This window comes from Corapipo altera, unplaced genomic scaffold, assembly GCF_003945725.1.
Source record: "Corapipo altera isolate COAL_440 unplaced genomic scaffold, ASM394572v1 113, whole genome shotgun sequence".
Taxonomy (NCBI): Eukaryota; Metazoa; Chordata; class Aves; order Passeriformes; family Pipridae; genus Corapipo; species Corapipo altera.
Genome location: NW_020884895.1, coordinates 2,683,005 through 2,701,772, shown reverse-complemented (window position 1 = coordinate 2,701,772; position 18,768 = coordinate 2,683,005). Strand labels below are relative to the sequence as shown.

Sequence of the window (18,768 nt, the reverse complement as noted above, 5' to 3'; positions counted from 1 at the left end):
TCCCATCTGCTCCAGTGCAAACCCCAGGATGGATTTGTCCGACAGCTCTGGCGTCAAACAAGCCCTCAGCTCTGAACATTGTGCAAACCAGGTCTCCAAAGGAGAGAGACATTTGTTCCCCTCCCAGCTGGTTACAAATATCCCATGAGAACCTATGTCCCATGGTGGCTCCCCTTGTCCCCTTTCTCACCTCTAGATTATTCTACAGTACAGAGTTAAAATATTTTTTATTTTTTAATATACTACCATTAGGGTGGATGGCACACTACAGTCAATAGAGATAATATTCCTGACCCAAGAAAATTACAACTGAAATTAAGGCAAATCCATCAAAATATGACACAAAAGAGAGGGGTAATAACACAGCACAAAAACAGCCACTCTAATAAGTGTTTTTCCACTGCATAAAATACACAATCATTATATTGATCCTTCTGCTTTGATTCCAATGAGTGAGAACAGACACTAATTACTTTCCTAAATTGGGGCCAAAACAGTGCACTTCTTATTTGGACGAGCAAGATGGTCTCAAGGCTTCAAATGTGCCATAAACCCACAGAACAAACCCCAAACTCGCAGCGTAAGCAAGACCATCTTCTTTATGGGAGCAAAGCTCTCTCTTCTCAACGGGAAGGGCTGTGTAATAAACCTGTCACATTGTGTAATATGCTGGAAAGGATTGCGCGCTTCGTGGTGTGCTAAATTGTAGAGTTCCCATCGTCTAGCTTTAAAATAAAAATGAAAACAAGGATAAAAGATATTTCCCTCCATTGTTTCAATTTTATATACAAACTGTATGGCAGAAATACGTGCGCATTTGGCACCGTGGCTGAGTTCTCTGTTCCTGCAGCTGGGTCCCAAGCTAATCCTTATTTTAATGTAAATAAATGAGGCATCAGTTTTATCTCCCTCTCTCTCAGCAGTAACAATAAACCAGAGAAATCATCACTTCATTTCCATTTCCAGCATCTAATGTGGAGCTGGGACTGAGCAAGGACGAGCCTGCGGGTCTGCAGGCCCACCAGTACCACCAAGGATGGACTGAAAAAAATAAAACTGGAAAAGGGAGGACACATTGCCCTACCCAGAAGAAATGTCAAGAGCTCGAGTCTTAGGTGCCCCTTCTCTTGGCAGGGCAGAGCTGGGAAGTGCATCGGGAGGGCGGCTGGACGTCTGCAGGACAAGTCATGGAAAGCACCTCTGAATGCCAGAGTGCTTTCCAGCTCAGTCTTGAAACCCATGTTCCTCTTGATCCGTTTACTGAAATTAGATTACGAACCATAAGGGGTTTACCCAGAGGTCTGATATAGGACTAATATTTTTTTAATAGTAATTAACATTTGATTTACAGTGTTCCAGGGAACATTTCCCAAGTACCTTGAAATAAAAAGTGTATAACTGACTTTAATTGGGGCCATGTTACAGTCACGCAGGAATGATGACTTGCATCAGAGCAAAATCTGACAGGACAGCATGTGATCAAAGGTAATGCATATAGGATCACCGATGGCCCTGGAGTAACAGCCAGGCTGCAAAATCACTCATGGGGCTCCACGGCCACCAAGGGTAGCAAGAATAGTTCAAGAGGCTTATAAACAACAACAGGCACAGGGCCCAGCAGCAGTCAGACGTTCACTCCCAGGGAGTCACAGCGTCTGTGACACCCTGGGCTTGCGTGTATCTCTGTTTTTTCTAAATGTCAAAAGGTAAAAAAAGTTATAACGGTTACAGACGTAAACATTTCTTTTCTGTGACGTTGATGGGGGAGCATTACCTTGAATTCCTTGAATACCCTTGGACTAATGTCAGACATGGCGGGAGCGTGCACTGACTGGAACATGCCATGGTTGGGGCAGCACAGGGTATTCCTTTGAATCAGTCACAGCTGTAGGATCACTGAACTGCTCCAAGCTGCCCACTCACCAGAGCCTGACCTGTCATGGACATGCACCTGGGGCAGAGCCACCCTCGTGCTGCCATCGTCCCCGTCATGGTGACGCTGACCACATCTATTCGGCTGCCCATGACTAGGAACATTCAAGTTCTCTCCACTCCCCAGACTCAGCTGAAACTGGTCAATGTATTCAAAGGTTACATGGTAAGAATGCTCCAAAGAGACAAAGTATAATTGCATAATGCCAAGCAGGCTCCCAAATGGGAGTGAATAACTTTCATTGGGAACTTAACACCTTTGCTCAGTCTCTCCTGGAGCAGACTTGTTCACAGTCATCCTACATGCAGGGTTTCTTTCAGCAGCAGGAGAACATCCCACACATAAGCCACCACTCTCCTTGAGGAAGCTTTTACAGGAGCAGGAGAGATGACAGCAAAGAAGCCCACCTGGCTGCTCCCACAGCCCAGGGCCTGGAGTTCACAAGCAGAGCTGTACAGGCTTGGTAAAGGCCAAGGGTCCCAGTGGAGATGGTGAGGTGGCTGCAGGACCGAGCACCATGGAAACAGAGAGCTGTGATGGAACCCACAGCACCTGGGAGCACAGTCCAGCCCTGTTCCCCACCATGGAGCTGCCTCCCTTCAGCTGCCAGGCCACCCACCATGGGAGCACAGGAGCAGGATGGTGCTTCCCACAGGATGGGGCCACCCCCCACTGCAGAGCCATAGGGTGATTAGCTGTGCCAAGGGAACACAGCTTTACTGAGAGACACTCCCATCCGCAAGATGCTACACTGCCCTGTTGAGGGCATCAGACCTTCCCTTGAGCCTCACAGTGAGTTACCCAAGGTATCTGGTCATTTGTCCTCACACCAAATACATTTTTGAATTAAAAAAAAAAAAACCCAGAATAAAATGCCAGAGATGAAAAGAACTCAAGCCACTTGGATGGTTTTGGAAAGAGTGTCAAGTGAAATAACATCCTGCAGCATTTGATTTTATTGCAAAAACTGGGACAAATCTTGTCACCTTGACAGACCAATATTCAAGGCCTTGAGCTAGAATGGCCACAACCACATGTGACACAGGCAGAGTCAGTGATTCCATGCTTTACTATTTCAGGGTTTTTTTAATAGTCTCATCCATCATCATACGCTGGGACAAAACAATTCCACCTTAACCATATCCAAAAGTGCACAGACGTCTGGACTAATACTCAAAATAAACCTGGACTCCAACACTGAAAAAATGTCCCCAGAAAATAACAGTACATCGCAGCACTTGTGATATTTATCTGGAACAGGAGAATGTTTCGGAGATAATTTGCTTTACCTGCTACCTGAAGCAGTTCAATGGCATTTTACTGCCAAGGTAAAATCACTTCACATGCAGGAGAGAGCACAGCAGCCCATGCTCTGGGCATCACCAGCAGGACATGGAACCATTAGTTCCTCTCTGCTCCTTCCCAGCACAGTCGGGGTGACAGGGTGGCCTTCAGAGGGGACAGTGTCAGGCGGGTGACCACCAGGTGGCAATCACGACACAGAAAAGCACCCCCTCCCCAAGGGGACCTCCAGGGACTAACACGTTGGCCCTGTGCAGGTGGCCACCCTGGGTGGCCAGTGCCACCACCAGATTCTTGGCCAGGGCATCCCACTTCTCCAGCCACATGTGGTCACTGCGAAGACCAGACTGTGCCATTAACTGTGCTTGGAAACCTGGTGCTGAACTTCCCAAGGCAAAACGAAAGCTGAGGAAGGTGAATGACCGGCCTGGGAGAGTTCAGCTGCAGGATGGAGAGTACCTAGCAACACCCAAGGCATCCAGAGGACATGACTGCCAACTAAGGAGGGAGTTTCCCTTGTCCCACTTCCAGCAGACAGTGCAGGGTGATGACCTACAGGCTCTTTGTCCAGACACCTTCAAAACCATGGTGGTGATGCTGCCAAAGAGGTATTATGAATTTTGTGGGCAGAACTACGGGGTGCACCAAAAAGTTCAGAAAACCAAGCGTGTAATGAACTACAGATCAGTTGCTTTTCCCTCCTTCAGGCCATGACAAGCAACACAGCTCATAAACAAGGCAACGTGGCTTAAAAACAAGCTTATAAATGAGCCCAAAACCAAACAGAAACTTTTGGGACCTTCAAGAGGTTTCCTTGTCTTTCTGTGTTTAAACAAGCATTATTTATGGCTAAAAACAATAAAGGGGTCACCAATGTACTATGCCCCCATCTCCACAAGGCACTTACTGAAGTGCAACCGACTCCCAGAGGAAACAGTTATGGCATGAAGACAATCATGGACATTTTCTTTCCTGACAACACCCTTCACATCTTGGAAACGACCAAACCAGAGAGATGAGACTATCCAATGTTGTCAGAAACACAGAGTAAAGACACACACATTAGCCAATAAAAAAGATATTAACCCATCCTCCTAATTTCCCCTGTTCCTGATGAAAAGGGGGGTTGCTCCTGACAAGAAGCCAAGCAGTACAATCACCCTCCAGTCTTTTCTCAGTTGGAGTCAAAGAAGACAAAGCAAATCTCTGCCAGTAAGAAACTTAGTCACAGTGAAGTTCACAGCACAGCCAGCCCCTAGTTAAGTGGGGCTCAAAGAGAGGCCACTGCAGTTCATGCACTGCAGTTTAACAAGGAAACACTGAGTGACTTCACGGCTCATGTGGCTCTCGAGGAGTACATGTGAAACTTGATATTACTGGGCAGACAAAGCAGCTACAGCTGATAACAAACCTAAACTCTGGGAAACAGGGACTTCAGTTTAGTTTACTTTTAGTTCAAGTAAACTCAAGATTTGTCTAGTGACAGATCTGCACCAACATACCTTCTCTTAAAAATGTTTTCTGTAAGTTTTAAGTTTTACTAGTAGTTTGAGCTGAGGACTCTGAAACCTGCAGTGATGATAGTGTATATCACCTGTGCTACCCCATCAGAATTGTTTTGCAAGGGGAAGAGCAAAGCTGGACTTTATGCCCAACCCCCACTACTGCAGATGGTCCAGAGATTACATCCAGGTCCCCATCACCTGTTTAAATTTGACCACAGTATTGCCATAGGTCAGAATCACCCACTAAGCCAGGACTATTTAGTTTTCCCCAAGATAATTGAATAGATTTATCAACGTCCATTCTTATTGAGACCCACTCAATAGAAACAGTGTGGCCACTCCAGTCACAGCTTGGCACACTGCACCTGTTCCAAAGAAAAGAGTGAAAATGCTGGAAACTACAGTTTTCCTCACGGAGAGGCAAAATGAACTTGCAATCTGGATCCAGCCCAGCACAGGCCATTTGTGTAGTCCTGGCTTAAAATCTCTTCCTTCACGGCAGTGGCTGCAATTTGAACTCTGGACAGCAATGACTCTACAGTGCCTGATGAAACACACAGAGTGCAACAACCTTCTCATATGCTTCTGGAGGGAATGAGTCTTCTCTTGAGTTCTAGTATCCTTCCTTGAAGCAATGTGACTTTAAAACCACAACAATCTGAGACTTCTTTCTACTTCTTATCAGTCAAGGCTTACAAACTAAAGATAAGCCTACTGATCATCTTCCTCTGACAGAAGTGAAATGCCTACACACTGTGTACTACTCTTAAACACACAGAGGAAAGACAGGAAGGCTGCCAGCACCCCACGGTGTTTGTGCTGGTCAGGCTCAGCACGTGTGTGTGTGTGTGTTCCCTCTAGAACACGTGCTGGTTAATGCTGGCACATGCCAGCACACTGAAGCAAGCACTGGAAGAAACTAACACTTTGTAGACATGAGTGATGAACTGTTCTTCATCTCATCATACTTTTTCCAATAAATACCAGAGGGATACAAGACAAGTGTCTTGTTAATAGATTTCTGTCTCTATTACTTGTATTACATTAAGTGAAATCAAGAATTCTGACTCGAAATCTCAGTCATCTCTACTTCCAGGGCCAGCCACGTACCCTGTTGCGAAGTTGCTGTCTTCTTTCCAGTCCACAATGCGACAGATGAAGAGCTTCTGTGAATATCCCTCAGGCCTGGTCACGAAGTCTGGAGGACAATCAGCCAAGGGCACATAGACCCTGGGCACTCTGTGGTCCACAGGTGAGAACATGGCACACCTCTTGAAGAGTTCACTGTTCCTGTCTGCCAGAAGTTTGATGAAACCTGTAGCTGCTCGGGAATGCTTCTTTTCCAAAATATAGACCACCTAGGAGAGGCAAAAGTTTCTACAGTTAATACCTTCAGAGAAAGTTATTTTCTTTAACAGAATAGGGATACACAGAGGCTTAGCAGAGTATCTGGAAAAGTCACAAGGTCTATATCTTATTTGCCCTGTGTGTATGTGTGTGTGCATTTTTTAACTGAGTACCTATTTACAATGTATCTTCCTTGCCATCTTGCTCATGGCTATAGAGGATCAAAGTGCCTTCCAAGTGCTAGCTCTCTACAGCAATTTTCTTGATTACAGAACAAAACCAGACAAGAAGTAGATGCTTCCAAATGCAGGGAATTAGCCACAAAATACAAGCAACTCCTGTAAAATCTTTCATTTGTATCCTCGGCCTGTGATTCCAACAGTCAGCACAGAACAGGCCAGTCCAAAAACGGTGCCGCTGGCGGATCCAATGCTAACCACAGGAAAGGATGTGCTGTTGGGAATTTGGCAGTTCTCTCCTCCTCTCTGTGCTTTCTGAAGTTAGGGGTTATTTTACCTTTATACAAGATGGCTTTGAAAAGAATAATAAATTACAATATCACTAAATAATTGTTCCAGAGAGGTGTTCATCCAGGCTATATTTTTGTAGACCATAATAAATCACTGGATAACAGAAACATTATAGCCGATTTCCTAAGCTTATACTGAAGAGTCCTTCCAAAAGGTTTCAGGAGCTGCACCTCTGCACGATTCTGAGTGCTGGAATTGCCACATTGGATGAGACTGGAGCAGCCCAGCCAACAACAGGGACCAGAATCAGAGACTGCAAGGGAAAGCACAAGACGTGGAAGAGACCTGACCCAGTCTGACCCAGCAGTCTCCTTGTCTGGTCTCTTAACATTTATAGATTGACTCAAATCTTGAATCAACAGCACTAGCAGCCTTTCCAAAGTCTGTAAGAATTAATTCTGACAACTTTGGATATCCTGACACTCATATTAGTATCCAATCTTTTTCCTGAATCTTGCTAAGTAATTTTGCATGACAAACAAAGGGAATTTAACCTAGGATAATTGGTAAAAACAAGAAGTCACTTGATTTTTATCAGATCAGACAATTACTCTCTTTGAAATGGGGAACAAGACTCAAAGATCAACAGATGGAGACTACAGGGAGGCCAGGGCTGGTCTCCTTCAGCCTTTGAGAGCACACACGTGCTTGCTTGTCACTCTCCATGGAGTTACCTTGGCCGTCCTTTGGAGAAACTCATCCGGGAGAAGCCTGGGATCATTCACCTTGGGTCCATCATCTTGCTTTGTTCTGTGCATACCACTGATCCCAGCTGCCTTCCCTGCATCAAACACACACAACAGTTACTGTAGAACATTTCCATGACAAATTCATGTTGGGCCTTTGCTGTAAACTACAATACAAGGTGCATGTAGTAGATTTATTTGAAAGGAAGATCTCTCAAGTGATAGAATTGCCAAGCAAGAAGTAATTATTATTTCTCTAGACTACAACAGACAGCAGATATATGTTCACTTACCATGCACATCTGCTGAAAACCAACAAAAATCAAAATAAATCCCAACTTTGTAAGGAGGACTATACCAGCCATAATACACGAAATTATAGCACACACATTCTGTTTACTAAATACTGAGAATTACATTAATTTCCTGGCATTTCTTAGTTGAAGTCATTAACTTACATAAGCAATTCTTTAAGTACATACATTCATTTAATATTCAATTTCCTTTAAAAACATTATGCAGGGTTATAAAATGTATGTTTATCTTTGAAACTGAAACCATAACTACTGAGTTGACCCTCTTCAGCTGTGGACCAGGATTATGAAAAGTCTTATAAAAGTAATTGCTGCATATGACCAAGAGCTCCCTTCCCCTGAAATCTCTGGACCAGATACTGATAATATTAAAATCAAGTGTCAACTAATTTCTAGTTTGAAATTTTCAAATATTCAAGTATGTGACTTTGGGCGTATCTGCTACAGATGGCTGGCATTTAGTGTTTACAAACATCCAAAGCGATCTTTGCCATGGAAAAGGCTGGATTTGGTCCCTTCTTGAGCTGCCTCCCTGTTGAGTGCCTGTGGTTACTGCTCTGCCAGCATTTTCCGGATGGAAGCATCCAAGTGCTCTTGTCTGGAGGGCTCGTGGAAGATGGCTGCCTTTTTCCATTTGTATGGCAATCACATCCATCTCAAGCACATGTGCTAAAATCAGGTCTTGAGTGTTCAAAAGAAATTTTGCTTTCCTAAGGAGAGACCGTGGCACCGACCGTCACTGTTTTCCTTAGAAGACAAGAGATAAAGCAAGATTTCACTGAGGGCTGTGCTCCAGCAGGCCAACAGTGCTCGCCCATGTGAGAAAGCATCCAGGAGAACTGCGGTGACACGCAGACCCTGGTCCCCAGATGACACCCATCTGTCCCACAGAGACCCTCGATGGAGGCTGCTGGTGACGTGATGGATGGAGGGGCTGCGGGAGGGGCTGAGCAGTGCTGGGATGTTGGGATCAGTGCTCGGGGGAGCCAGGAGGAGCAGGAGGGGCAGCAGCTTCCCCGAGGGGAACGGCTGTGCACCACCATCACCAGGGCACGTTCACAGATGGTCGTGGGACAGCCTGGGCTGCCTTCGGGCAACGTTATCCCAGCAGTCGTTCGACAATGACAAACTCTGGTTCTCATACGCTGCTAATTATTCCCAGCTTTGCCTTCTGATACAAAGCTCTTCACACTTTGTTTCTCCCCAGAGATCTTTTTCTAAGCGATTTTACTTTTATTTTATCTTTATTGACTTGCTAGCAAGGCTGAGGGGAGAATGAACAGGTACTCAGGGGTTTAAATAAAAATGAACTTTCCTTAAAAACTACCAGTAATAGAAGCAGAAAAAACATTTCTTTTTTATTTCTACTGAAATGAACTCAGACTTGTCACAACTAGCATCACTAAGGGATAAAACCACCCAGAGCTTCACAGTGACAAGTTGGGGGGAAAAAAAATGCTTGGGTAATCATAAGCAGTTTAAAAAGTGGGGATACCCAGGTTACCTCATCTGCTTACCTTCTCTAAGGTTTCTGCCAGCTAAAGGTCATATCAGGCAATCATTTAGCAAAGAATAAATGCAAGGAGCCATTTTGTTTTCTTATAAATCGTCAAAAGATCAGTTAACAGTTTATGGTGTGCCAACCATAAAGAGAGCTTGGACAAAGAACAGGATGATCTGGAACAAAGAAACACTGGCAAGGCCAGAGGACAAGAGGAGGTTGGGAGCCTTCCAAAAGCCAGGCCTCCAGGCACACCTGCCACAAGCCCAGGGCTTTACTGGAGTGAACTCTCCCCAGAGAACAGCATATACTGGTTGGAAGAGAAGCCAGATCTAAACGTGTTTGGGGAAAAAAGAAGGAGCTGCATTCACTCTTTCCCAGTGCAGCAGAACAGCAGCAGTGACTCAAAGTCCAGCAGGCATGAATGAAAAAAGCACCCAGAGTCACATGAGGAACATGCCCTTCTTAACACTGCCTTCTTTCCACTTATCCCTCCAACTCCCAGTGCTCCAAAAAGCCACTTGGAAATTTTCACTGAAGCAACTTTCCCTGTCAAAAAGAAGCCAGCAGCGATGTCCTTGGGAAGTATCACACAAACAAACACATGCAAAAGCACAGAAGCACCAGGATGCAGCTGTCACAGAGAGCACAGCAAATGGGAAAGCAGGCCTTCCATTGCCTGGGATAAAAAAACATTCAGGGTTGGGGCACTGCTCCCCATCCTGCTGAAGATAAGCCCCACATGAACCCAGTACAGATACCAGAAAACATCTAAATTCCCACTGTGGCACACGGTAGAACTTGCCTTTTCCTTCACAGCCAAAATCAACCAGGGGCCTTTGGCTGGCTGGAGAGTATCTTCTTCTTCAGTGATCTCTCCAATTTCAGCATCCCTCCCCAAAAATCTTGGGATTACTAGAGACTCCAACAGACAGAGCCTGGGATCTACAACTATTCCATCAACAAAAAGAAAGAAGGAAGCTAATCCCAGCCAACTACTACTTCTTACACATCTTTTTTAATCACCTTTAGTATCTGAAACGTCATCATACACATTTACTAATGGGGAATGTTCCTGAAACAAAGGATGGGGAAGAAGAGACATGAGAAACTCATGGAGCCAGGAGATGTGGACTTCTCTATAGCTGTAGCTGCTCCCTTGGTAGTCAAAATTCTCTTGATACCAGGGCTACATCTAATGCTCAGAAGTCTACAATAGCAGAGCACCAGAAATAAGGATTCCCTGCCACAAAATCTTCGTCTCAGAAAGGACAACTCTCGATATCCAAGGTCCAGCTGGCTCAGTTGTTAAATTACTGCACAGAAAGCTCAGTCACAACAGCCATAACCTGCCATGAGAGTCTGGTAGCCAAGTCCCCTGAATACACCTCTGACAGTCCCTCTCCTTCATTGCACATCCTCCTTCCCTCTAGTGAAGCTGGAACTTGGTGGTTGGGCAGAAGGGGTAGGTAAGAGGCACCCAATGGAGACTGGCAGTCTAGAAGATCTGAGCTGGGAGATACAAACATCTCCCACAACAGGGTAGAGGCATGGAGGCAATCCTAAAGGAGAGTTAACTTGTGAGAGGAGCAGAATTTTGAGCAGGGAAGGTGGGAAGAAACTCCTAGCATTATGCCAAACTAAAAATGAATTATTCTGACCCCTTTACTGCAGTGGTTATCCAATGACCATTCAATATTTCCACCCTGGGCAAAGACATGTTTTCTGAGAAAGATTTACTATGTTAGCTTGGGCAGTACTTCATAAGCTTATCTTACAGTGAAAACACACTTCAGCAACCAGGATCCAGTGAAACTGCATTATAATCTCAGTGTTTTCCTTTCAGCGATTATCTGACAAACCAAAACTGTAATAGTCTTACTTAAAAAAAAATTAGGCACTAGATACAAAAAGCAACTCAAATTAGTTATGTTATTACCAATGAAGTAGATCCAGGACACTTGGAATTTGCCTCCCTATGTAAGGGAGTCTAGGTAAATTCAATACACACTTAGATTTGTCTGACAGGCATTCCTAGGTCAAACATTATTTTATTTTTAAATCCCCCCAAATTTCCTTCTACAATTCAATTACCACGACATTAAAAGGTAGCCAAAATGGACCAAAAATCATCAGACTAGAATTCTGATTACTTGTGACAGATCCAAAATTATTTTCACTAGGTTTGCATTGGTCACTGTGGAAATTCGCAATTCTGTCCAAAAAGAATACAATTAAAGATGCAATATCCACTTGCAAATGAAAATATATCACAGTTTCAGATCTCAAACACAACTTTTTGAAAGAAAAAAAGAAATATCTCTCCCTGGATGGAAAAAAACAAGTTTTTTTAAGAAAATAGTTCAATGTTTGCTACTTCAGCTAGAAAAAAATATGTACTTGAGAAGTTGGGTTACTCTACATGAGAGTATTTAAGAATCCCATCAGAAGGCATTATTGATACGAAGCTTTTCAAAAAGAAAATACTGTTCTTCAGCTCAGTGCTCAGATACCAGCATAGCTGTAAACCTTTCAATGGCAAAGTCTACTACTTACTAATGAAGCAACAACAGGTTCTCTGATATCTGCTTCATGAAGCAGTTTTCAGCATATTATGTCTTAGCACTAAATACATAAGTTGTGTAAAACAGACCAATTTATTATAAATATCTCCAGGACTGCATGGCATACTCAAAAAGGATGTGTTTTTGGAATTCTGTCTACATCAGTACACAAGAGACATTAGGAAATTAAAACTCCCTTCAACTAAAAGGTGATACATTCACATGCACGCCCTGATTTGCCCGGGTTGCACTATTCTGCTACAATCTTCATTTTTAGGGACAATGAGAAGGAAACGTTGCTGTTTAGAAGAAAGTACAAGGCCTCTTCACATTCTGCAGCTGATATTTATTGGCACAGAACAGTTTTTTCCTCCAGAACACAAATCTACCAAAAGGTAGGGAGGAAGCAAAGTGCCATTTCACTTGGTACCAGGTACTATCCAAAACTGGAATCTATTTTAAACAGGCTATAAGAAGGCTCACTTAGGAAAACGTCATGCAAGAAGCAGTACTCTGTGAGTATTTATATCTCCAGACACTGAGCTTTCCAGCTGTGATGGAGAAAAGACAGGTATTTCACTGTGATGAGACTGTTAGGCCAACAGCTTTGGAATTTAACACATGCAGCCTGTCCAAAATCAGTCTAACAGCTCCCGTGTGCAATGGAAGAGAGCTCTGCAGGTAAGAAGCGAAGCAGCTCCAAACCATCAGTACTCCTGAGCTGTCTCATCCCAGAGTTGTATGTCTAATGAACAGCACTAACCTCCTTAGAGATGTTTATTTTTGAATACTCATTTAAGCAAAATCACCCTGCCACAGCTGTTCATGTCTTAACACCTGAGCTCACACACCTGCCTGCCCAAAGGCACACTGAAGACGAGGACCAGGAGACTCAGATGATTAGTATCAAGATTTTTAAAGATGCACAACTGAGAGAGAGGAGGCCCTCAAAGAGGGAGAGGAAAGGCATTATAACAGATGTCTACAGCACAGACAAGAATCTGCAGTAACACTGAGCAAAGGCAATGTGAAGAGGTGAGTACAGCTGGCTTCCTTAGACACGCAAGGCAGCCAAGCATGTAATTATTTACTTATATTTAGCCACCTCCACAAGGAGGGATGGAGGAGATGGCAGAATGATGAGACAAGAGTGTCACTTTTCCTTAGAATCCTCCAAGCCTGATCCACAACAAAGATCAAGATAATTTTGGGAAGCTGCCATCTACCCCCAGCAGATCCGATCGTAGCTGTCTCAGTAGCCACATAACATTACTACAATCACAGCATGGGTACTCAGGGCTCCTGGCCCTCACATGTCCTTGAGAAGCTGCCAATCAACATAGGGGTTGGAAGTTTTACTGCAAGAGAATTAAACCTACAAAAAAACAGGTAGAGTTGCAGTCTATATAAATACAGTTTTATTACATTAATGGCAACCAAAATTAAAATGTTACAAAAACAATTCCATTGAGTATTTTGCCTATTTACTTAATATTTTTCCTTCCTGCATGTGCATTTGTTCCTAAAGTCTGTGTGTCCAATATTACTATTCCATGGAAAATATGCTAGCTGAATGAATCCTAATCTGTTTCATCCTGGAAATCTTGCTGCTAACAATAGCTGTACTCTGTTTATCTCCACACCCACCATTCACTCTCAGTATCGTGCCCTCTCACTTACTTGACCTAAACTTGTAATTCAAAGGAAAAACATAGGTGAACTCAGGAACATATTTTAATATGCTGAATTTAATCTAATTCCTGTTACCTAATTGCCTAAGTAATTCATTTTTTTGCCATACTTAGGAAGTCATTTGGGGGTCAAGATAACTTACTAGGGAAGAACAGCCTAAGGAACTTTCCCAACATTAACTTCCATTGCAGGCTTCAGCTGTGCAACAAAAGAATAACTGGAGCTTTTTCAGCCTGTAGCATTTAATCAATGCAACCGTAAAGTCCAATTTGTTCAATACCAGTAGAACACTTCTCTTCAGTTGCTATACTGTTTATTCTGCTAGAAATCTATGCTCTCATTTAAGAAAAGTTATAGCAACAACCAAAAGAGCTGGATCCAGAGACCCACAAACATGAACTCAGGATAAACTAATAGAGAGCTGTCTCGAGCAGCTGAAATGGCTCCAGCTCCTCTGCTGGCTTTCCAGGCTTCAGCAGAGTGAAACTGATCTGATTTTTGACAGTTCCACCTCAAGGATTTCTATTAAAAGCCGTGTAACTGAGAAGATTTCCTGGTGAGCTTTCACTCCGCTGTGGCCTAGAAATGTTCAGAGCTATGCAGTGGAGACGATCCATCTCCAGAAAGCTGCAGGCTAGGAAAGAATAGTGAAGACTCCTTAAAAGCACTCAGAGTGAACAGGAGCCTCTGAAGAGGAGGGAGAACACTTGTTCCTTCCAGTGGCCAGTGATGTTGGTTGACTCTGAATTTGCCAGAGACTTCAGGGCAACTAAACTGAAAGAAGACGGAACCTGAGCAGAGCAGAGGGGGAGCATGTGGTCCAGATTTTTGTCATCCTTTCCCTACCTGAGCTGGCCAAGGAGAGGAATAGTAGTAACCCTCTGAACTCTGCCTGTGTCAACAGGAGACACTGCTAACTGCAGAAGGACTCCAGGCACCAGAGGAAGGCTCAAAAGGCAGGTAGGCACCTTGTCAAGCTTAAAAGAAGAGAGAGGGCACAAAAGAGGACATGAGAGGACATGAAATTACATGAGAAGGTGCAGAAGTGCAAAACAGAGACTAAAATATATACTATAAATACATTTTTCTCCTTAGCTAGAGAGATCCAAAAACCTTTCTAAGCACTGATTCTACAGCATCATCTTGAGAAAAGAACTGCTGAACAGACAGGGAGACAGTTGTAAGTTCTGCAGCAGCTCCAGCCCAGATTCTGTTGACTCTACTCATTATCCATCAGTTATTCAGTTCATGTGAGTTTACTCTGCCTGTAAATGAGCTATTTCTATTCAAATTTCATTACGTCAAGGCAGTGAGTAAGCTTTGGACATTCACATATCCAAACTCTGATTTGTAGAAGGGTAGGTGTAAGTGGAAATCCTGAACAAACACAACTATCTGATCGCTGCCAGGGCAGCCAGTCCACCAACTTGATGACTTCCACCCCGTGAGAAGCAGGATATTCTGTGTATCTGGTATAGTAAGATCTCCCATGAGAAAAGTTGAAAAAAGCCAAGCAAACTAGTTCGACAAGGATAGCTTTTGGCATAGTGACACAGTTTTACAAACTTTTATTTGAATATCTTTTTGCTAAGAAGGGCTGAGGCACTTTTATGAGTGCAGCTGCCCTTCTCACGAGTGCAAGTAGCTGCTACTGTTCAATTGCCATGTTGCTTTATCAGAGTAATCTAATTCCAATATTTAACAAGAGACAGCTCACATTTGTATGAAACTCATGACACACAAGTCTGTGTAGGGATACAGCATCATAAAGCACTCTGTACAGAACATTTTGCACTTTTCCCAGGTTGAGAGGATACAGAGATGTTTTAATTTTTATTACATATCAAAATAGAGTATAAAGAAAGTCCTTCTGCTGCAGTGAAAAGTCAGAGAAATAATGTATTCTAGCTCAGTACTAAGTGATAAGATAAAAAGTTACATGACCTCTGTTGCAGTAGTCAATGTGAATGAGGATTAGGGAAAAGAATTACAGGCCTGGCAAAGGTCATGTGAACTGGTGGATGACTTCTGTGGATAGCAGTGACAGAGAATAAGTTGGGGGCTCAGGGTAAAACACAGAGGACTTGCATGTCAGTACCAAGCACTACAGGGTATTAATTTTTTCTGTGTATGCACCGGTGTTCAGAGTAGTGTCAGGATGCTACTGCCTTGTTCCCTGCCTGCATTTCAACGGGGCACAGAAACACCAGAGAGGGTTTGAAGGACACCATTAAGGGAGATGAGAAATTTTCTTCAGGGTGCTCGTTCTTACTGTCTTTGTAAGGAAAAAATACAGAGAGAAAGTTTATTCAGTATGTAAAGACATTTACACTTGGAAATAGAGCTGAAAATGCAAGAGGAAAGAGATTTTAAGCTTTGCGATCAAAGTTTAACATTCAGACAATTTAACTTCAGAACAGGACAATATTGCTCTTTGTGTAGAACAGTGTGGTGGGGAAGAAAGTGGCTCATCACTTCCTACACCAGAGACTTCTCTGAGGACAATCTTTAACCCAACTTCTTTGCAAGGAGAGTCCAGAAAAGCAGAGCAAACTCGTTTGACCAGAACTGGCAGAGTGACACCAGTTATGAACTTCTATTAAATATCCTTGAGCAAAGCAAGACTGACGTACTTTTATGAGCACAAGAACTTTCAGAAAGTATATGGGCTGAGAATTAGGGTGAATGTGAAGGTCTCTTCCCTCCTGTGGACTTCTCTCTTGCTTATCCCATTTTTTCTGGGGTCTTAGGAAGAGAAGGGCAGGAAGCACAGCTCTCATAACAGCAGCACTTAGTGAAGACAGATCCAACATCCTGAGTCTCAGCCTGCAGACTTGTGCATAATAACAATTCCTTCCAGTTTACCCTAAGCCCCAAGGAGGCACAGGAAGTCCAACATACAATGACTTCAGGGAAATTCAGTCCCTCAAATCTGGGCCATAATCAGCATACATGATGTTTCATGCTTCAGAGCTTCTCACAGCAAGGGCCAATCCCAAAATTCTTTGCTCCAGCATGTAACTAGAGATGGAGGGGTGACTGTGCCCTGAAGAGGAACAGAGCCACGACCAGGGATGGGACATAGGCCAGAGGAGAAAAGACACCAAAACAGGCTGCACTCCCAGCATGACCCAGAGTGCTCTTATTCGAATGGCACGTCTACTTTTATTCTTCATGGTTCATTCTGACCATCAGCAGCAGAATAAATGAGCCAGCAGAGAAATTGCACAATTCTACTCCTACGTCAGAAAGGACAAAAGGCATCTTGCAACTGAGAGCAGCAATTTGCAGAGCTTGTGTTCATGCAAAAAGATTTGAAAACTATCTCAACACAGTTCTGGGTTTTTTGCCCAGAATAAGAAAAATTTACTTTTGATTCTATTGCAGTAGTTACCAAAATTTTTCACCTCCAGAAATCTGACGGATTTCTGGTTTAGTTTTAATTTTGGGCAGGTCTTATATATATATGGATCCTTTTAAACATACGTACACATATACACACATATATGTATGCAAATACATACATACATAAAGTGCTCATGGGAACATAAACTGTTCTCTGATTTCACTTAACATAATATCCTTGATGGCAATTTTGTCCAGCTTGAAACCTTCAAAAAAAACCTTCCAAAAAAGGAAGCAAGCCCATCACAAGTGTTCATTCACAAGTTGCGCTGGCTGCGGAAAATTCATCCTGCTCCTCCTGTGCATAAGGCCACGCAATGGGGCTATGTGACAAACCCTGCAAAGTAATGCCCTCAGGGAAAGTAAGTAAAGCACTGGGTTTGGTGGGTCAGGAAGAAAACCCCTCATGGGATCCCAGCTCCCATCCACCTTTCTGTTTTGCTGCAGTAGTTGTTTCCAGCAGAAAGGATGTAACATAAAAGAAAAGGCTGGTTAGCTGGAAAGGAAAGTTCAACAGGCAGCACCAGCCAAGCAGCTTTCCCAGGAGAGGCCCACGTTAGGGAAGGGCACCTCCACTCACCACAGTCCAACCCTGCAAGGCTCTCTGCCTCCTGATGCTGGCACCACGTTCCAGTGGATGGCCTTAGGAAGTCCAGTGGATATTGCCCCCTAAGGTTAAGTTCTGCCTTGAAAAAGTGTATATTTGGTCCTTTTAAAAAAGTATTTCGAGCCACACCTGTGAAGGCTGTGTTTGGCAAGATTTTTTCTTTTTTTCATGACAGTTATCAGTGATGCTAGAATAACTATAGCTGTTTTCCAGGCAAGACTTAAAATCTGGATAAGTGATGATATGAGAAATTGCATGAAGGACAGGAAACAAGCCAAAGCAATCATCAGCTACTCAAAAACACCTTCAGAAAAAGCAGCATTGTAAACTTTATATGTATAAAAAAAGGAGGGTATTAAAAAGCAGAGAAAGAAGAAACTCGGGAAAACTCCATATGGGTTATATGGCCAAAGAAGCTGAAGCAAGTATTAAAAGAGGTGATAGTAAAATACAAACTCAGCAGAAATCCAACTGGCACATCCACACCAGCAACAAGACTTGTTAAGGATGAACACAGAAAGGCCTTGAAGACAAAAGAAAACAGCTGGGTTAGGCAACAGCAGTGGAAAAGTAAGTTGGATTTCAGCTGTACAGACAATAAGCTGATCTCACATTTGTCCTACAAACATTCTCCAAAGACAGAATCAAATGGCAAAATCCACTCAGATGGCACAGATTTTGAGACATGACTTGATAACCTCAGCATAGGTCACTCCAGAGCATCTTGAGGAACTCAAGGAGTAACTCTTGTCAAGTCTTTACACTAAAGCACAGTCACACAGCTGAAGTAAAATACTGGCTCAAGCCTGTATTTGTTTTAGATGCTGGTATCAAACTAGAATGTACTTCTCTGAAGTTTAATTTGTCATTGCTATCAGAAGCAAGAGACACGACAGGTGACTCAGGAGCATTTTTGGAGATTCAAAATTGTTGAGTCAAAGTGGCTCAAAGGTGTCTAAAACTGCAAAAGAGAGGGGGTAAATACCACTTGTGTAAAACATCCGCAGACAAGGTGAGTAACTCCCAACTCGAGCCCTGTGCTGGAAAGGAACAGAACGAGATGTGAGTTGGTTCACATACCTTGGCAGGAACTCAAAGACAGTGGAGGCACCCAGAAGGAAATAGCATCACAAACTGGTGAGGTGGCAGCTCCATCCATGAGCTGAAATCAATGTTTTGTCATAAAAACTACAACACTTGCATTCAAATGTTATTTCCAGCCTTATTAACAGATGGGTGTGAAAAATGGAACTCTACCAACAGTACAGGCAGGGGTTTGGGGCATCTTCAAAAGAAAACACAAGGTATTAAATAGGACAGCTTTACAGCCACCACCAAGATTTGTCAGACTCCAACATCTACTTATGTCCTGAGTTGCTGCC

At 43.3% G+C, this 18,768-nt stretch overlaps 1 protein-coding gene across 4 annotated transcripts in view; it reads right to left on the bottom strand.

Moving 5' to 3' along the window:
• DIS3L2 (DIS3 like 3'-5' exoribonuclease 2) overlaps positions 1-18,768 on the bottom strand; it is a 182,863-nt gene that overhangs the window by 105,677 nt on the left and 58,418 nt on the right. For all 4 annotated transcript variants that reach the window (XM_027647397.1, XM_027647400.1, XM_027647401.1 and 1 more), the window contains 2 exons: positions 7,292-7,398; positions 5,851-6,098 (listed from right to left, as the gene is read on the bottom strand). In XM_027647397.1, the coding sequence (XP_027503198.1) occupies positions 5,851-6,098; positions 7,292-7,398 (355 nt within the window). The remainder of the gene's footprint in view (positions 1-5,850; positions 6,099-7,291; positions 7,399-18,768) is intronic.